At 43.3% G+C, this 19865-nt stretch overlaps 1 protein-coding gene and 1 long non-coding RNA gene across 3 annotated transcripts in view; both read left to right on the forward strand.

Annotated features, from left to right (window-relative positions):
* EFL1 (elongation factor like GTPase 1) overlaps positions 1 to 9633 on the forward strand; it is a 65122-nt gene extending 55489 nt beyond the window's left edge. For both annotated transcript variants that reach the window (XM_082198328.1, XM_082198329.1), the window contains exons 17-20: positions 584 to 731; positions 2319 to 3325; positions 5198 to 5382; positions 9293 to 9633. In XM_082198328.1, coding sequence (XP_082054454.1) covers positions 584 to 731; positions 2319 to 3325; positions 5198 to 5382; positions 9293 to 9481 — 1529 coding nt within the window. In that variant the 3' untranslated portion in view covers positions 9482 to 9633. The remainder of the gene's footprint in view (positions 1 to 583; positions 732 to 2318; positions 3326 to 5197; positions 5383 to 9292) is intronic.
* Positions 9634 to 11631: 1998 nt separating this feature from the next.
* Positions 11632 to 13500, forward strand: LOC309518619. The gene is made up of 2 exons (XR_014213562.1): positions 11632 to 12405; positions 13141 to 13500. It is a non-coding gene; the product is annotated as an uncharacterized lncRNA (long non-coding RNA).
* Positions 13501 to 19865: the final 6365 nt, after the last annotated feature.

Here is a 19865-nt window from a genome sequence, read left to right on the forward strand (position 1 = left end):
CTTCTTCTTCTTCTTCTTCTTCTTCTTCTTCTTTTTGTTCTTGGTCTGTAATGTGTACAACAGGAATGGGGAACATGTTGGACTACAACTCCCATCAGCCCTCACTGTGGGCCATACTGGTTGGTGCTGATGGGAGTTGGAGTCCAGCGACATCTGGAAGACCACAAATTCCCCTTCCCTGGTACATAAGTTATATTGCATGGTGGCTTTCTTGAGCTCTGCATTTGCTAGCTCCCACTTTATGTCACTGTTAGGGCAAGGAAACAGTAATTGCATCAGGACATGAAACACATTCTGGAAGGAGAAGAATGGATTTGATATGGGGCTGTTGTTTTGAGTGGCAACCCTGTGTCTCTTAGAACATACAGATCCACCCACAGTCTTTTTTTAAAAAAATCCCTCTTAAGATTTGTAGTGCTGTTATAATATGTAAAATCTAAAATCTAAACAAAACTTCATATTCTTTGTACTCAGTATTTCACACCAGCTTGTTCTCCCTTTCTTACTGAGCTTTGCTCGTATGTTACTTTGAAATCCAAGCGCTTCGGAGGTACTTCATTTAAAAGTGCTTTTGTCTTCCCAGGTGAGATGCCGCAGTTGGTTAAAGGCATGAAGCTTTTAAACCAAGCTGATCCTTGTGTACAAGTTTTAATCCAGGAGACAGGGGAGCACGTGTTAATTACAGCAGGAGAAGTCCATCTTCAGCGCTGTTTGGATGACTTGAAAGAGAGGTTGGTGGCAGGGAGAGGTGGTGCGAGAGGAAAAGGAAGAATTGCTCAAGGCTCAGTGATTAAATCCAGCATTTACAAGACAGTTAAACGTGTAATTGTGGTTTAACTTACGGAAAGGTCAAAGCATCCTTTCCCAATTCTTCCTCACTGTTGCCGGTGCACAGTTAAAGATTTTTCATACTGGCATTCCTAGTAGATTTCTATCCATCATTTTATTTGTATACCACCTTTCCAAAGTTAAAGCCATGTTCAAGGACATATATAAAATTACATAGCTGCAAAACATAACAAAAGTCGTCATAAACAATGAACAAAACATCAAAAAGTACCCACATAAATTGAACAATTTCCACATAAATCATAAGATCCATAAGGAATTGGGAGTTAGGTTGTCCCTGCATATTAACTGTAAACTGCTTTTGTATGTTTTCCCAAATCATTTGTTTGCAACCATTGCCCATCTAGAAATCCTCTTTGTAGAAAAGCCCATTTTTATCACTCAGAATGTCTGGTGGACACAGTTGTAGTGCTTTCACACTGTGTGCAACAGTAGATTGCTCTGCAACAGCTATGTTTGTTGTCATCTTTTTTACAGCAGACTTTTTTGTATAAAGAGGCACGACTTGATGTGTTCAGCTCAAGTGACAGAAATCAGGAGCCTGATCCTTGAATGGGTCTCTAGTCTAACTCATTGAGTTGTGGACTGAGTTTTCATTCCATCCTCATACCACTTTAATTCATTGGATGGGTTTCAAACAGCAGAAACTCCATGTTCTGGAATATGAACCTAAGTGCCTCAGATGTCTCCTGTCTGAGAAAAATGCTGGTGCCCATTGCCCTTCTCAGATAATATTTCAGGACTTAACTTCCCACTCCACACTAACTCACTGGGTTGCAGCCCAGAGGATGGGAGTCCTGTTGTTGCTGCAACTGTACGAGGCAGTTGAGATAGTAATCAAGATAGGAATCTGCTGTATACTAAGCCAGACCATTGGTCCATGTAGCTCAGTATTGTCTACACCAGAGTTTCCCAAACTTGGATCTCCAGCTGTTTTTGGACTACCATTCCCATCATCCCTGACCACTGGTCCTACTAGCTTGGGATGATGGGAGTTGTAGTCTAGAAACAGCTGGGAACCCAAATTTGAAAAACCCTGGTCTACATTGGCTGGCAAGCACCTCAAGCAAGGTTCTCTCCTAGCCATATCTTGAGATGCCAGGGCTTGAACCTGGTACCCTATGCATGCAAAACAGCTGCCCTGCCACTGAAGTATAGTCCTTCCTAATATCCTCATCAGGAATGCACCGGGATCCAAAACAGGCTCATAACTGTACTCTGATATAACGGGTTGCAGTGGAGGGGGAGATGCCTGTTGCTTTAAGTATGCTAGAATGAATGCTGCCTCCCTCCCTGGCTCCCATTATTGAGTAATTGCTTAATGTCTTAGGAGGCAGCGGGCTGCAATGGTTAATCATAATGTGAAGTTGGCATCATGTGATTACTGGCATTAACCCGCCACTGAAACCCTTGAAGACTTAAGTTTCATTTGCTGTGAGGCCTAACTGTCGCCTTTTGGCTTTCTGTAGGTTTGCCAAGATAGAAATTAGCGCATCGGAACCAATTATTCCATTCCGGGAAACCATAACAAGACCCCCCAAAGTTGACATGGTGAACGAAGAAATAGGAAAGCAGCAGAAAGTTGCCATCATACACCAGAGTAAGGAAGAGCAGAACAAAATCCCTGAAGGTGTGCAGGTTGATTCAGATGGGCTGATAACGATATCGACGCCAAACAAATATGCCACACTCAGCATCAGAGCAACGCCTCTTCCTGAGGAGGTAACTCGACTACTGGAGAAGAACAGCGGCTTAATTCGGACCATAGAACAATTCTCCTCTTACCTGAATGAAGGTAAGAAAACAGAAGAGATGAATCCGAAGACCTTTGACCAGATACAGGAGTTCAAAAAAAGACTAGAGGAAAACCTACCAGGAAGGAAATGGAGAAATGCCGTTGATGGGATCTGGTCCTTTGGCCCCCGAAAATGTGGGCCTAACATTTTACTGAACAGATGTGAAGGCTACAAGAGGTCTGTGTGGCAGTGCCTGGAAGGAAGCAAGCCACCCAAGGAAGCAAGCGTGTATCGGGATTTTGACAACAGTCTTGTCAGCGGGTTCCAGTTGGCCACGCTTTCGGGACCAATGTGTGAAGAACCACTTATGGGTGTCTGTTTTTCGGTGGAGAAATGGGACATGGGCAGATTTGTCGAGCAAATGTCAGTTAACCGGCAGGATTCGGATGAACGGAAGTCTACAGAGGAGACATCGGCAGGGGAGAAAACTGCCCTTGTGTCGAGGACTGGAGACACTGAATCGGCTTCTGAAACTGAGCTGCAAGACGGTGACCAGTGTAGCCTCAAATCATCCAGTAAACCCAAAGGAGAGGCTTTGCCTGCAGACTGTTATGGCCCTTTCTCTGGACAACTGATTGCAACCATGAAGGAAGCATGCCGTTATGCTATGCAAGCAAAGCCACAGAGACTTATGGCTGCCATGTACACCTGTGAGATTATGACAACGGCTGAGGTCCTAGGTAAGCATGAAACCAGCAACATGCATCATCATCATCATCATTTTTTAAAATTTAGATCCCGCCCTCACCAGCTGAAGCCGAGCTCAGAGCGGCTAACAACAGTAAAATAAACAACATTCTAAGATCGTTTCATTATAAAATCAGCTCAAAATCAGATTAATGGCAACCATTGGGCTAGAGTTCTGTGAGGATTGCCAAAGGAGGGAGTCAGGCTGTGCCCTGGCCAAAGGCCTGGTGGAACAGCTCTGTCTTGCAGGCCCTGCGGAAAGATGTCAAGTCCCGCAGGGCCCTAGTCTCTTGTGACAGAGCGTTCCACCAGATTGGAGCCACAGCCAAAAAAGCCCTGGCTCTGGTTGAGGCCAGCCTAACCTCTCTGTGGCCTGGGACCTCCAAGATGTTTTTGTTTGAAGACCATAAGGTCCTCCATGGGACATACCAGGAGAGGCAGTCCCGTAGGTACAAGGGTCCTAGGCCGTATAGGGCTTTTAAGGTTAAAACCAGCACCTTAAACCTGATCCTGTACCCCACCGGGAGCCAGTGCAGCTGGTATAGCACTGGGTGAATGTGATCCCGCAGCAAGGACCCCGTAAGGAGTCTCGCTGCGGCATTCTGCACCCGCTGGAGTTTCTGAGTCAGTCTCAAGGGCAGCCCCACGTAGAGCGAGTTACAAACAGACCACATGGTAGATGTTACATCCGTAGGGGGAAAGCATTGTCAGAAAGCTGACTGCGAATGACTTCCTTGGCCATGCCAGCTTTTGCCAACATGATGCACTCCATATGTTTTTAGCTACAGTTCCCATCAGCCCCGTCCAGCATGCAGGTTGGGGTTGATGGAAGTTGTGGTCCCAAACATTTGGAGGGTGCACGGTTGGCAAAGGCCAACCAAGAAAAATAATTCTATTTCCTGTGGTTATCCAGGTATAGATGGAATTATCTGGTTGACTCAGCAGGTGGTTGCTGTTGATTACATTTCTGAATTGCCCTTCATCCGAGATCACAGGGCGATTTACAATATACTGTAATGTAGTTGCAATATAGTTCAACTATGGAACTTGTTTCTATAGGAGTTAGTGACGGCCACCAACTTGGATGGCTTTGAAAGAGAGCTGAACAAATTCACGGAGGATAATGCTGTCAGTGGCAACTGGCCATGACGTCTATTCATTGCCTCCACAGTCAGTACTTCTGTATGCCAGTTGCTGGAAACCACAGGAGAAACTGCTAAAATAAGAGGACAGAATGACAATGTTTTTATAGAAGAAGGTAGACCTCTCAAATTATCATTCCTGTATGAAATCATGGGCAGGATTTGAGATATGAGCAACGGAGGAATGTAGAGAATGGATTTGTGGGGCTTAGAAAATAAATGTAGATGTGTTTTAATGCAGCTATTAAGGAGGAGGGGGGAATCAGGGAAGGAAAGATGGGAAGTCAAGAAAAAAAGTGTAACGAAAAATTATATATGTATGATTGGAGTTATGTAATAATTTGTTTGCTCATTGCCCACTATTTTTAGGGGTAAAGAAAGTTAAATGCCTCATATGATAACTAGCTCCATATGTTCCTGTTGGAGTGGGATTCCTGTTACTGATCACGCACAACCCCAGTTCTCCTATTGAGATTTTGCAGCAGTTGTGTGGTCAGTAAAACTCACTTCCAACCCTTGAGTGAAGTCCCTACAATCTCTTCTTAATATTCTGAGATCTGAAGTTTTTCACACCATCATTTAATCGTAGCTGGTTACTCTGTATGACTGTTTCCCGAGACCCTCTCTTGCCCCGGGTGTTAATTAGTCCTCCCAGTTCAGTAATTGTGCATCTGAATTGATGAAAAGGATGCAACAAGCTCAGTAGGTCTTTTCCCTTTGCAGGTCGCGTTTACGCTGTCCTCTCTAAAAGAGTCGGCCGGGTGTTGCAGGAAGAGATGAAAGAAGGGACAGACGTGTTTATTATCAAAGCAGTGTTGCCAGTAGCAGAGAGCTTTGGTTTCGCTGATGAAATCAGGAAGAGAACAAGTGGCCTAGCCAGTCCACAGCTGGTCTTCAGTCATTGGGAGGTAAAAATTCTATTCACTCCCATCTGCCCTGGTGTACAATTTCTTGTAGATGCAGGAAAAGAGATCAAGATAAAGGAAGGGAGAGGTTAAATGGTGGTCAAGACTTAAATTTGCTCCGTTCTTTCCTAAGCCAAGCCATACAAGCAGCTTTTAATCTGCCTTTACAGTGGTACCTCTGGTTGTGAACAGGATCCGTTCCGGAGCTCTGGTCGGATCCCGAGGAATTTGCAACCGGAGGTGCCACTTCTGCGCATATGCGCGGCGTGTAGAGCGCTTCTGCACATGCACGCGTGGTGAAACCCAGAAAAATACTTCCAGGTTTGCTGCATACGTATCCTGAAGAATACGTAACCGGAGGTGAACGTAAGTAGAGGTACCACTATATATTTGCTTTTTCCAATGCACACTTCCCAATATTCTGTTCTTTCAATAGGTTTTGGGTTAGGGTGGTCCATCCTCTGCTGGATTGAATTTAAAGTCCATTAAGTCCAGCATTATGTATCCAGCAGCCGCCAGATGTTTCTGGGAAACTGGTGAGCAGGGCATGAAGGCAGCAGTTGTCTTCATCTCCTACTCCTGGTTGCTCCTCTTCTGCCACAGAAAAAGAGTAGAAATAAGATACTAAGGAAGGACAATTTTAAAACAATTCTATTCATTCTCTATAAAGTGGCCCATGTTTGAGACATGTGTTTCTGCACACAAGAGAGACATATATGGTGGAATACGATAGAGATATATTTGGTGTAAAGCACTCCTTCCCAAACTCCCCCCCCCCCATGGACCACTTGACAAATTGCTGAGGGTCTTGGCGGACCATTTAATGATTGTTTTGCCTGTTGCAGCGGTTGTAATGCGCAGCGCTAAGTAGATGCTGTATGGTTATTAATTGTGTTTCTATTGCTCCTTTTATTTCTTGCATCATATTTTATTATGTTGTAATTTGCATTTCATAGAATTCAAATTGTGCGACGGACTAAAATGCAAGAAATAACAGAAGCAATAAAACGATAGTTTAAAATCACCGTGGATATTTAATGCAGACACAACCACCGGAATGAAGCTTGCAGACCCCTGGTCCACAGTTTGGGAACTCCTAGCATAGAGGGAGACAGTAAATGGAGAAGCATCCATTTTTAGAAGGAGTATCCCACTGAATGCCCCAGTTTCTGGGGTGGGGAGCAACAGTGGGGGCAGGCATTTATACCCTGTGTTTTGTGGGCTTCCCATAAGCTTCAGGCTAGCCATTGAAAGAGAGAGAGGATGCTAGATTAGATGGACTTTTGGTTTCACCCAGCAGAGCTGTTTTTCTTTTATTTAGCCTGCTAACAAGGTAACCAGCACACAGGGAAAACAGTAGGGGGGTGTTTTTGTGCTTGTAGAAAAGATCCTTTCTTTAAAGCGTTCTTTCTGGAAGGTGAAATCTTTTGAAATGCTGAAATAGATACCATGGATCAAATATTATTTGGATCTTCAGAGGCTCTTTGCGGGTTGATAGCGGCAATAAAATAAGTGACCTGTACACTTAGTTTTCTGCCTCCTCTCCTTTCTTCTTCAACTGTGTTTTTCTCCAACCATGTAATTTACAATCAAGAGCTTTTGAGGAGAAGATTCTTTAAGGGAATAGAAAGAATAGAATTGCATCCCTTTTCTAAGAGCATTTTTCGTTTTAAAGTCTGAAATCTGCTCCACATTTTCAGAGACCTGCGAGAGGAAAATACAGACTTGAGTTCAAAACGCGCTGTGTAATTCTTCTAAGCTCTGGATGTCTTAACAGATCTGCCGCCTACCAAACAAACAAAACTGCTTTATCCCCTTCCAAGTTGCTTGTGCAAGGAAGTAGCTTGTTTCTCTTGAATCCAGTTCTAAAATTCAGGCTCTTGTCGCTCTTGACATCATCAGGACTCTTGAGTGCCACCACGTGACCCGCACCCGGCCACCCTCTTCCCTTTCCTCTTCTTTGTTGGGATATTGATATCTCAGTGTTAGACTTCACTACTTCCCACGTACCAGAGGAACCAGTGACTGGGAGCATTTACTATAGACATGATTGGCTTTGTAGACCTCATCCTAAACTGGCTGGGAAGCTTCTGAGATGTTGGGGAGCAACATTTGCTGATATGGATGGGAGTTGTAGTTGTGTATGTCTCCCAAATAATTCATTGAAGTAATGCATTTTAGGGACGCAGGTGGCGCTGTGGGTTAAACCACAGAGCCTAGGGCTTGCCGATCAGAAGGTCGGCGGTTCGAATCCCCGTGATGGGGTGAGCTCCCGTTGCTCGGTCCCTGCTCCTGCCAACCTAGCAGTTCGAAAGCACGTCAAAGTGCAAGTAGATAAATAGGTACCTCTCCGGCGGGAAGGTAAACGGCGTTTCCGTGCGCTGCTCTGGTTTGCCAGAAGCGGCTTAGTCATGATGGCCACATGACCCGGAAGCTGTACGCCGGCTCCCTCGGCCAATAAAGCAAGATGAGCGCCGCAACCCCAGAGTCAGTCACGACTGGACCTAATGGTCAGGGGTCCCTTTACCTTTACCTAATGCATTTTATGCAGCTCAGCTGGAAATGATGAGCCTTTAGCCCAGTTAAGGATGGCATCTACAGGTCCAGTTCAGCCAGCAAGGAGGGGTGGCCAGCAGTGGCAGCCAATGTGTTAGGAACCAGACCCTAATTTGGAGGGACCTGGGCTTGCAGTATTGACTTAAGATCCTCTTAACATCCTGCAATAAATGAATGTATTTTAGCTATTTTAAATTCACGGTCTTCTCAGCCATCTCTTTTTGACAGCAGACATCTATCAAGGACATTTTTGATTCCAAAGTAAACGAATGAGAGGTACAATGCACTTTGTTGTGGACGTACAGTACTTTTGACTAATCAGGTTTCACTGCAATAAACATTGGAAGCTAGTAAAAGGAATTTTAAGTGAAAAATGACACACAGTGCAAGGCTGCGAGATGACCATTTTTTCCTCCTGTGGTTCCAAGATCAACAGAAAAAAGCTCTCTGAGCATAAAAAAATAGAATCCACTTCAGCTCCATCTGCTCATTCTTGGAGCTTTCATTGAGTGGCTTCTACCAGTACAGTTGGACATTCAGGAATCCAGTTCTGATTCTATGCTATACAGATTCCGCTGACTTCTGATACCTTCATAGTATTTCGTAAAGTTGGTGTGTTAATGATCCTGGCTGTACCCTTGCTGATTTTATTTGTTATCTTTAGATGGCTGCCATACTGCAGCACATCCTTGCCTGCAGCCCTTGCAGTAGGCCAGAGTAATCATTTGACCATTAATGATCTCCAACTTAGCCTAACCCACTACACAAGGCTATTGTAAGGCTTAAAAATGGGATAATTCTCACCTCCTTGTGAATGCGTGACTGATATGTGCGTAATCGTGTACACATGCACAGCGCTGAACCCGAAATTGACCGGGAAACTTCATAAAACTTATCTCTTTGTCTCGTCTTACCTCTCAGGGTTGTTGTGAGAATTAACCAGGATTCCCTGTGAAACTGAAAATGCAAATGCAAATATATATTTATACAGCTACACTTCTTACAGGCTGCTTTGTTGATTCCTCTGGGAAATCAGCACACTCCCACAGAAAAAAAGGGAGCAAATCAACAAAAGAAAGGAAGGAACTGAAAACTAAAAAAAAAAAAAAAAGAGGGATGGAATAGAGAAAGAGTGATATGAGCCAAATAACTGTACTTCAATAATTGTCAGGGACATACTGAGCAGAAATTATTTTTCATTCATTTTTAGATGACTAGCGGTACCTTTTAAAGATTTGAGTGCATCTTTCCTAATTTCAACTATGTCTGCTTTTAGCCGATGGTCAAAAATGACTGTTCACTGCTGCCGCCCCTTCCATTAATTCAGCTCTTTGCACAATTCCTCCCCCCCCCCCAGGTAATTTCAGATGATCCATACTGGGTACCAACCACAGAGGAAGAGTATCTGCACTTTGGGGAGAAGGCAGACTCCGAGAACCAGGCCCGCAAGTATATGAATGCTGTAAGGAAGCGGAAGGGACTTTATGTAGACGAGAAAATCGTGGAGCATGCTGAGAAGCAAAGGACTCTCAGCAGAAACAAATAGCTGCCTTCAATTCTGTTTCTCTGTTAAGTGCAGGTGGATTATCTTCTGTACCGGAGATTCAAAAAAAGTCACCTTGGATGTACAATTCTGTGTGGGTTTTCTTACTGCGAGTTGTCTGTGGCTTGAGTTTTAATAAACCTAAGCCTTTCCAACTTCTTTTCTTGTGATTATACACTACAGCTTCCTTGTTATATTAGCGGCTTGCAAGCGTCTTACCTCCTGGGAACCGTTTTCACATCTCCTCATCTGCCAAGGGACACCTGCAGGGCTGAAACAGAACCCCTGCATACCTTGAGTCAAATAGGTATTAGCATTTGGTCTAATTTTAACCAGCTATAGATGGATCAATGTAGAACATTTTCATTTATTAGAATACTACTCCTGATTAATCAGCCAGCATTTTTTGAATGAATGAATGAATGATTCACTGTTTATTAATTGAAATAGTTTTGCGCCTCCTCCAGTGGCAAAACCTCCCTCAAGGCGGCTTGCAAAATAAAATGGAATAGAGCAAAACACACCTGACAAATAAAACCGGCAATAAACAATAAAACAATTGTCCCCTAAAACGATTAAAAGCAGTAAGAAGACAATGTCTAAAACCATCAATCCCAAGAATCATACCTCAGTGAAAACAGATACGGGTCTTGAGAGCTCTGTGGGTTTTCACCGTGAGTACTTAACCATTTGTAGATTTTAATAAGTGCCACCTCAAAAGGTTTTCTGTCCTGTGTGGGAGTGGAAAATGGAAGGACTCTTCTAAGACTGTGTCTTCTGTGATACATGCCTGCATCCCCAAGAACTGGGCATGGTTTTGCTTCTGAACTCTGGTTTCATCTCCTTTTCAAATTTATGTAGATTTAATCAGCTGAAGCTTGCTTCATAATATCAACTAATTTTGCAATTCTTTCTGTGTCTTCCTGGAAGTAAGTCCCACTGATTTAAATAGGGTTTCCTTGCTAGTAAGTGTACCTTACTAAGTGCAGCTTAAGATTTCTTTTAACTAGGCAACTGCCAGCTTATTTCATGTGGGGTGCTATCTTGGCTTCAGTGTTACCCTCTCTGAAGTGAGATATGCACCCACTGTCTTCAGTTGGAAACTTTCATTACTGATCTTTTTCAGTAATGAAAAAGCTTTTCAATAGCTTTTCAGGCATGTCAGGATTCCAGAAAACCCCCAACCTTTCTTGAAAACAGTTGCTTTACATAAATGAGTCATTATTACTCTCTCAATTAACACCTTGTGCTGTCATTGAAAAATTTAGGTCCTTGCAGCAAATTTTTTCCTGCAGGTTTGATACACTTGTGATTTAAAATTGTTGAGGCTAAATTGAGCAAAATTATTAGTGCTCAGATAAAAGGGTCAGGACAATTAATACTGTGCTTTAGGAAGCTTCCATAGGACATCTTACATTGTGAACTGCCCTGAAATCTACAGGTATACAGCGGTACCTCGGGTTAAGTACTTAATTTGTTCCAGAGATCCATTCTTAACCTGAAACTGTTCTTAACCTGAAGCACCACTTTAGCTAATGGGGTCTCCTGCTGCTGCCGCGCCGCTGGAGCACGATTTCTGTTCTCATCCTGAAGCAAAGTTCTTAACCCGACGTACTATTTCTGGGTTAGCGGAGTCTGTAATCTGAAGCATATGTAACCTGAAGCGTATGTAACCCGAGGTACCACTGTAGATACAAATTAAGTTGATGGACGTTTTTCTCCCTCTCTTATAATATGCTGGGAACTAGGGATCCCGCAGTGAAATTGATGGGCAGCAGTAGATTCAGGAGAGAGATGACTTAAATAAATTACAGTGGTGCCTCGCAAGACGAAAAGAATCCGTTCTGTGATTCTCTTCGTCAAGCGGTTTTTTCGTCTTGCGAAGCAAGCCCATTGACAGATTAGCGCTATTAGCGGCTTTTAGCGGCTTATCTGCTGATCGGATCAGCTGATAAGCGGCTTAGCGGCTTAGAAAAAGGGGGGAAAGGGAAAAAAACCAGCAGGAACTCGCAAGACATTGTCGTCTTGCGAAGCAAGCCCATAGGAAATTCGGTTTGCGAAGCACCTCCAAAACGGAAAACTCTTTCGTCTAGCGAGTTTTCCGTCTTGCGAGGCATTCGTCTTGCGGGGCACCACTGTAATCTGCCCTCTCTAGTAAGCAACAGGAAAGAAAAGGAACGCTTAGGAAAACAAGGGTAAGGCTGGTTGGACACCCATGCCTGAGATCCTCTTTTAGTTCCAGATTATTTATAAATTTTGTTGAGGAAAAGTGTTTTCTTACCCCCACTCCACTGTCTGAATACATTTAAAAAGAAAGCATGAAGACTACTGTTAAATCATTCTCTTGTGTTGTTATTTTTTTTAAAAAAGGACTGCATTCAGTGCAATTATTCTCTCCCTCTTGCCTCAGTTAATATTTATAATCCAAGTCCTGGGTGTATGTGCTCTGGTAAGTAAAGGCATGTTCTTCCCATGCTCAACAGTCATCCTGTTTGGAAACCCATCAATATTCCATGGATGAAAATAAAATAAAAGACATTGCTGCAGGTAAAGGATCCCTGGGTGGTTAAGTCCAGTCAAAGGCGGCTATGGGGTTGTGGCGCTCATCTCACTTTCAGGCTGAGGGAGCTGGTGCTTGTCCACAGACAGCTTTCCGGGTCATGTGCCTAGCAGGACTAAACTGCTTCTGGCGCAACGGAACACCATGGCAGAAACCAGAGCGCATGGAAACGCGCCGTTTACCTTCCCGCCGGAGTGGTACCTATTTATCTACTTGCACTGGTGTGCTTTCGAACTGCTAGGCTGGCAGGAGCTGAGACAAAGCAACGGGAGCTCACCCCGTCGCGGGGATTTGAACCACCGACCTTCCGATCGGCAAGTCCCAGAGGTTCAGTGGTTTAGACCACAGCTCCAGCCGTGTCCTGCAGGTATGTAAGGGAATGCAGCTTGGCAATGTCATGAGAGCGTGCATGCTTTGGTTCCAGTCTTGATTGGGGGCAGGGGTTGTGCAGCGCCTGGTGTTTTACATCAGTGTGTGTGTGTAAAAAGAAAATACACACAATGCCACACATGCCTAATACCACTTGAGAACAGTGGCTTGTACTGAGATCCAGTAGGACGGATGACTCTTCCTTTTTGTACTCTGTACACTTTTTGGTTGTAAGAGTAAATAATAATAATAATTATTATTATTATTATTATTATTATTACCCCGCCCATCTGGCTGGGCTTCCCCAGCCGCTCTGGGCGGCTTCCCCAAAAATATTAAAATACTGTAATCCATCAATCATTAAAAGCTTCCCTAAACAGGGCTGCCTTCAGATGTCTTCTAAAAGTCTGGTAGTTGTTGTTCTCTTTGACATCTGGTGGGAGGGCGTTCCACAGGGAGGGCGCCACCACCGAGAAGGCCCTCTGCCTGGTTCCCTGTAACTTGGCTTCTCGCAGCAAGGGAACCGCCAGAAGGCCCTCGGAGCTGGACCTCAGTGTCCGGGCTGAGCGATGGGGGGGGGGTGGCGATGCTCCTTCAGGTATACTGGACCGAGGCCGTTTAGGGCTTTAAAGGTCAGCACCAACACTTTGAATTGTGCTCGGAAACGTACTGGGAGCCAGTGTAGGTCTTTCAAGACCGGTGTTATATGGTTAAGACTTCCGTTTTAATTTAGGGCAGGTGGAGAAACTGATTCAGCTACCCGAAGCTTGGGAAATAGTTCGAGATCTCCAAAGGTTCTGAGAAACACCTGCGGACTGGAATTTCCCTGTGATTATTACCTCCTCCTGCCAATTATTCCCCCTTGCATTTTATTAAATGGCCTCAGTTGCCCGTTTTCTTTCTCAATAGCATGCTTTTTCTTGCCTGGTTGGAATAGCCCAAAAAATGTTTAAAAGACTGAAAGAGAGAGAGGGGATACCCCAGCCTCCCATGTCTCTGCCAAGAAATGATGTCATCTGTCTCACCATTCCTTGCTAAATTGCTCCGTCTGCAGCCTCTCCTGTTTATGGAAATAAAATGGATTTTTAATGAAGGGAAGGACTGAGTCCAATATTTTAATTGGCTAGCAAACCCTGTGGGGATAGCGTTTTGAATGCCTGATAACAGCAGTATCGCATGTGCAGGTTTTTCACGTGAAAATGGTGTTATTGCGGGAAATAACCTTCACATGTGGATTTGCTCTAATCGGTCCCTTGCTAATTGCTCGCTGGCATTTCCCAGTGCAGGAGAGCTTTGGCACGATTCTGGCTTAAGAAAAGATTCTTCTCCAGAGTGAAATGAGCCCAAATGTGTGCCTCTGCTCAAAATAACATTTCCAGAAATAAGCTCTGCACAAGAAGAAAAGTGTAGTAGCTACTTGAAGCCAGAGAATTTTGATTACATGATGCAATCCATTCTCCCAGGACATCAGACCTTAAGAGCAAACTTTATGCCTGATGTCTGCGTTGTCGTCCTTACATGATTTTTATTTTATTTTGTTTTAAATTGTATGTCGCTTTGAGTTTACTGTCTGTAAAGAAGAAGAAGAAGACTCATAATTCCAATAAAGATATAAATATTTTAAGGCAAGGAACTTGGTGGCGGAGCCCATCATTTGCATGAAAAAAAGTCTGGCATCTCCAGTTAGGACTGGGAAACAGTGAGACCCTGGAAAGCTGTCCTCCAGCAGTTGGACTCCAAATCCCATCATCCCTGTTGTCAGTGCTGATGGGAATTGTAGGGCAACAACCTCTGGAGGGCAACACATTGGCTATCCCTGGTGTTAGACAAATAGTAAGCTAGGCAGATTGGTGATTTTGAGTTTAGTTTTTTTGCAAGTTAACAGAAAAGGTGAAAAAAGGAAATACATAATATATATTGATACAAAAAACAGCATCAAGTCACACTAAGGATATAATTGCCATCAGTACATCTATCCATCCTTCAGATGTCCAAACATGTATTCCCACAAAATTGACATTTATAGGAAATATGTTGAAATGCAGCCTGGACAGTGAGGTGCTCAGACAAACAGCAGGTGTAAATCCTTCCAAGTCTCTTGGAGACCATAAAGGCTCACAAAATACACTTTTGCTGCCTGCATTTCATCCTTATACTACAGGAATATGATTTACAAGTACTTGAATATCTGCAAATATCAAGGATTTCACCAATACAAAACTGATAGACAACCATTTTAGACCGGAAGAATTTATCTCTGGACGCTGGTTTTGAATCTGTGTAAATTATCTGCTTATGTTTCTAAGGGGAAGCATTTTGTGTTTCGCTACCAGGGCTCAGGGTCAGTTGTGCAGCATAAGGGATGGAGCACAACAGAGCTTCTATTTTCAACATAATGATCACATTTTATAAGAATCATTTCTGATTTTTCAAGATAGGAAATTACAGAAGAGATTCCACTTCCCTCCCCCCAAAAATTCCGCTATTTCTAACATTAACCAACAAGATTCTTTATGTGACTGCAAAAGTAGTATCAAGCTAGTTTAGATTTGTTAGCATGAAGTGTATAGAAACTGTTAAAGGGAAATGCTCTCAATTTTCCAGTTACTAATCCAAGTCAAGTTTAATTTATTGCAGCCTATTTTTGCATCAAAAGATTAAGCTCTGAATGAAATACCGTCCTGTTCGTTCTGAACTTTCAAACTTAGCTGTGTTGCTTGCTTATAGAAGAGCGAAGAACCACAAGCAGGGATGCCATTGCTAAAAGAAAATTTTAAAAAGTAAATTAAATCAATCTGAAATGACTTCACTTTTCTGCACGAAGGATGTTTGTGAAAAGCGAGAGAATCTTTTTCTTCCAGCTGTAGGATAACGCTTAAATCTCCCTCTCAATGCTCCTAGCAATTCTTGTGTTGAGGAAGCTGGACTGACCTCAGCAGGAAAAAGGACGACAGTTGTAAGTCTTTAGGAAACACGCAACCATGCAGGTCTTCTGATTTCGCTTCCAAGGCTCCAAGAGGGTTGAACCTCTTTGCAGACACAGAAGCAAAGTGCTGGAGTGGAGAATCTAATCATAGAAATATGTTTTATTAAACAAAGATAGGTATCTTTGTATATTTTATCTCATTCTCTCATGTATAGAGAGATACAGTCATAGGAACAAGGAAGTGCACCCTCTTTGAATTATGTGGTTTTACATATGAAGACATAATAACAATCATATGTTCCATCATATGTTCCTTAGCAGGCCTTAAAATTACCGTATTTTTCCGTGTATAACACGCCCCTGTGTATAAGACGCTTTATTTGAACTAAAAATTGAGAAAATGGGGGGGGGGGAGAGATTGCCCTGTGTATAAGACGAGCCCAAATTTTTAGCATAACTTTTTAATAAAAAAAACTCTAGTCTTATACACGGAAAAATACAGTAGGTACCGTATTGGCCCGAATATAGGCCGCAACCGAATATAAGCCGCACCTTTAAAATTCAAGGGGGGGGGGAGAAAAAAAAGACAATACCCGAATATAAGCCGCCCCTTTGAAATTCTGCAGGCACTCACACCTGTTCCGTTTTACTGTATGTCTGTTTCAGCAGCGATATCGTAAAAGCCAATTTTTGTAAGGTTGCAAATTTAAGTTGCACTTTAACTTTTCACGGTCAGAATGGGGGGGGGGGAGGTGCGGCTTATATTCGGACCAATACAGTAAACACAACCTCAGATGAACAACACATAACATACTACATCATGTCATGATTTATTTAACAGAAATAAAGCCAAAATGGAGAAATTATGGGTGGAAAAACAAAGTACACCCTTACTGCTTCCATAGGAATAAAGAGGCTAAGTAGAAGCCCTTGCTTAATTGCTTAAGTGTGCACACTACTGTATTCTAAAAATGCTTTCCCCCCAAACTTATTTGAAGTCTGTTTTTAAAAAAATAAAAATGTTTTAGAACGCTCCCCCTTCCCCAAATTATGGTACATGGTTCTGTGAATGTCATCTTTCTCACTTCCAAAATAATATTTAATCATTCTTTGGGGGCGGGGTGGGGATTCTCATCTGTTGCAGAACAATTTCAGAATATTTTTCAGAATAGAGGTGGGAATGTTAGAACCTCATTTAGAATGCCCTGTTCCAAAAGGAATGTGCAGTTTGGGCCGCAATCCTACACCCTGAAGTTGGGAACCTTTGACTCTCCAGATGTTGTTGAACTACAAATCCCATCAACCCCAGCAAGCATGGCCAATGGCTTAGGATTATGGGAGTTGTAGTTTAGGAGCCTTTGCAGGGTCAAAGGTTCCTCATACCAGCTATACTCACCAAGGGGGTAAGTTCCATTGGTTGGACTTCTGAGTACGGGATCCCACTGCAAGTTGCACATGCAAAAGGAGAGAAGTGGATAATTCTTACCACCTCCTAGATCTGTCAGCTCTGCTTATGGAACTCCCTTTCTTTTATCATTTAGTTATACAAAATACTTGCATGCCACAATTTAATATACAGTGGTACCTTGGGTTACAGATGCTTCAGGTTACAGACTCCGCTAACCCAGAAATATTACCTTGGGTTAAGAACTTTGCTTCAGGATGAGAACAGAAATTGTGCTCCAGCGGCATGGCAGCAGCAGGAGGCCCCATTAGCTAAAGTGGTGCTTCACATTAAGAACAGACCTCTAGAACGAATTAAGTACTTAATCCGAGGTACCACTGTATATGTATGCAACAAATATGCGCCCAATTAAAAACCATATAAAAGCCAAAATCACAGATCAGTGATAGAACTGTAACAGAAGTGTTTCATCTATTTCATTGTCTGCTTAAGCCAGGCATGTCCGAAGTCCGTTTTGGGGGCCTAATCCGGCCCGCCGTTGGCTTTAATCCGGCCCCTGTGGCAGTTTATTTCCAGGGGTAAAACCCTCAAAAAAAGTGCAACAACTTCAATCCCAAAAGAAAGGTCAACAACTTTGGTCTTTGAAAAAAGTTTGGGCACCAGCCTTTGAGTGAAGATGTACCTGTTCAGCTCAAAAGAGCTTTTTTAAAAACACAGGGACAGCCTTTCTTTTACTGAAAGCCTCTTTTGCAGTCTCAGCTAACCCCGCAAAACAACAAAATGCCTATCCCCAAAACAGGATGACACTGATTTACATGTCTGTGCAGATGCAATTTTGGACAGACTGGCTCCAATTTAAATACATCTCATTATAACTGGGAAGACTGTGCTAAGTCTTTTTTTTATAAAATATTTATTGAAATTTCACAAATTATATAAACAGACACAGTAATACAAACAAACACAGACAAAAAAGAAAAAAAAGATACAAGTATAATTTCAAATCCTTATTTTCTTAAAACTTACTTCACCGACCTCCTCGTACCTCCCCTTTCTGCATTCCAATTTCAAATATTAGTTCAGCAAATCCTCACCCTTAATTTTATATAATTGTTAACCTTTCTTTTGACTTAATCTTTACAGCTGTAATCAACTGTGCTAAGTCTTCTCACCTGCTCAGTTTGCTGCCCAGATGCTGCTACCTGTAGATGGGCAACTTCAAGCAACCTCTTGCTCCCCCTTCATACGGTTCTTTATTTTAAAATTAAGCTTGAACCAGACAGTGCTTCAAACAGAGGATTGTCCTCCATCAAAGGCACATGGGCTACTTTACTTACAGAAAGTACAGGAATTTTTTTAAAAAAACACACAAACCACTTAGTCAGCAGTTCGTTCTTTATTTGCTTTTAAATTCCTTTTTGTGGCTTTGCTGAGTATTTTTTTTGTCGCAATCCACTCTGGATCCCAAAACATCCTCCTCTATGAAGTTTTTGTCATTTATTTCCTCTCCCTTTTGGTTTTTACTCCTCTTTTTAGCCAAATTGTTGTAGTTGGCTCAGTATTTGCTAATGATCTCAGAGACAGACAGAGAGAGGCAGGCAGGCAGAGCGAAAGTCCCTTGGAATCCCCATTAAAACAAAGATGACCAATTGCATCCCTAGCTCTTTCAAACACATTGTGTTTAAATTAAGGGCAGCCTTTTGAAGCTTTCCTTTAGTGTTCCTTAGCCCTGGATTTCGGATTTTAGTCCTTCCTCTTCCCTCGCCCTGCCCTGCCCTGCCCTTTCCCTGGACCAGAAATATATATGGCATGATCTCATCCTATTGTCACAGTACTGCGTCTTTGGGGATTTTAACCTTGTTCACATTAAGATGACATCATCTTTCCTCCAATCTGCAAATTGCAGGCGGCGAGTCTCTTGGCTTTGTCCATAAAACCTGCAGCTCCAGCTGCCTCCGCCAAACCAGCTGATACCAATTAACCTTGTTTTGTTTTGATTTAAGTTTAGTTTTTTGCATGCAAAGAGATGCATAGGGGCGACCATGCAAGGCCTGATATTTTCAAACATCACTCCAAAAGGTCTGCGAGTACTTTATAGTACTCCCTATTGCTTTCTGATGAAATTTTTGCTTTTGAAAATCAAGGCCTGGAAGCAGACAAATGATGGGTTCCTTTTCTCAGTCAGTTTGTCTGTTTTCCAAAAATTCTTATGTATCATACGACACAGCCAGGAGACTGAGAATGGGTTTCCAGAGTTAACTGTGGAGGCCACAACTCTCTGGAGAGCCTACAAGTGTCCCAATTTTCCAGGGACACTCCGGATTTACAGAAGCCATCCTGATTTGATCTGATCCAGGAATGCTCTGCTTTTCCGTAGGATGTCCCTATTTTCATCAGAGAAATGTTGGAGGGTTTGGAGTTATGCAACCCCCAAGTCCAGGAGATAATATATATGGATGGCGGCTAACAGATTGAGGTTGAATCCTGACAAGACAGAAGTACTGTTTTGGGGGGACAGAAGGCAGGCGAGTGTGGGGGACTCCCTGGTCCTGAATGGGGTAACTGTGCCCCTGAAGGACCAGGTGTGCAGCCTGGGAGTCATTTTGGACTCACAGCTGTCCATGGAGGCACAGGTCAATTCTCTGTCCAGGGCAGCTGTCAACCAGCTCCAACTGGTATGCAGGCTGAGACCCTACCTGCCCATGGACTGTCTTGCCAGAGTGGTGCATGCTCTAGTTATCGCTCGCTTGGACTACTGCAATGCGCTCTTCGTGGGAATACCTTTGAAAGTGACCTGGAAACTACAACTAATCCAGAATGCGGCAGCTAGACTGGTGACTGGGAGCAGCCGCAGAGACCATATAACACCGGTCTTGAAAGACCTACACTGGCTCCCAGTACCTGAAAATGCTCAACCTGAAGCATATTTAACCCAGGGTATCAGTGGCGTAGCGTGGGGGGTGCGGGGGGCCGGCCGCACTGGGCACAACATCTGGGGGTTAGGGGGCGCAAATCCACGGGTTAGGGGGCACAAATTACTTGCCTTGCCCCGGGTGCTGACAACCCACGCTACGCCACTGCAGGGTATGACTGTATAATGGAGCATGAATCCCCAATAATTCATACA

This window comes from Podarcis vaucheri, assembly GCF_965113315.1.
Source record: "Podarcis vaucheri genome assembly, chromosome: 14".
NCBI lineage: Eukaryota > Metazoa > Chordata > Lepidosauria > Squamata > Lacertidae > Podarcis > Podarcis vaucheri.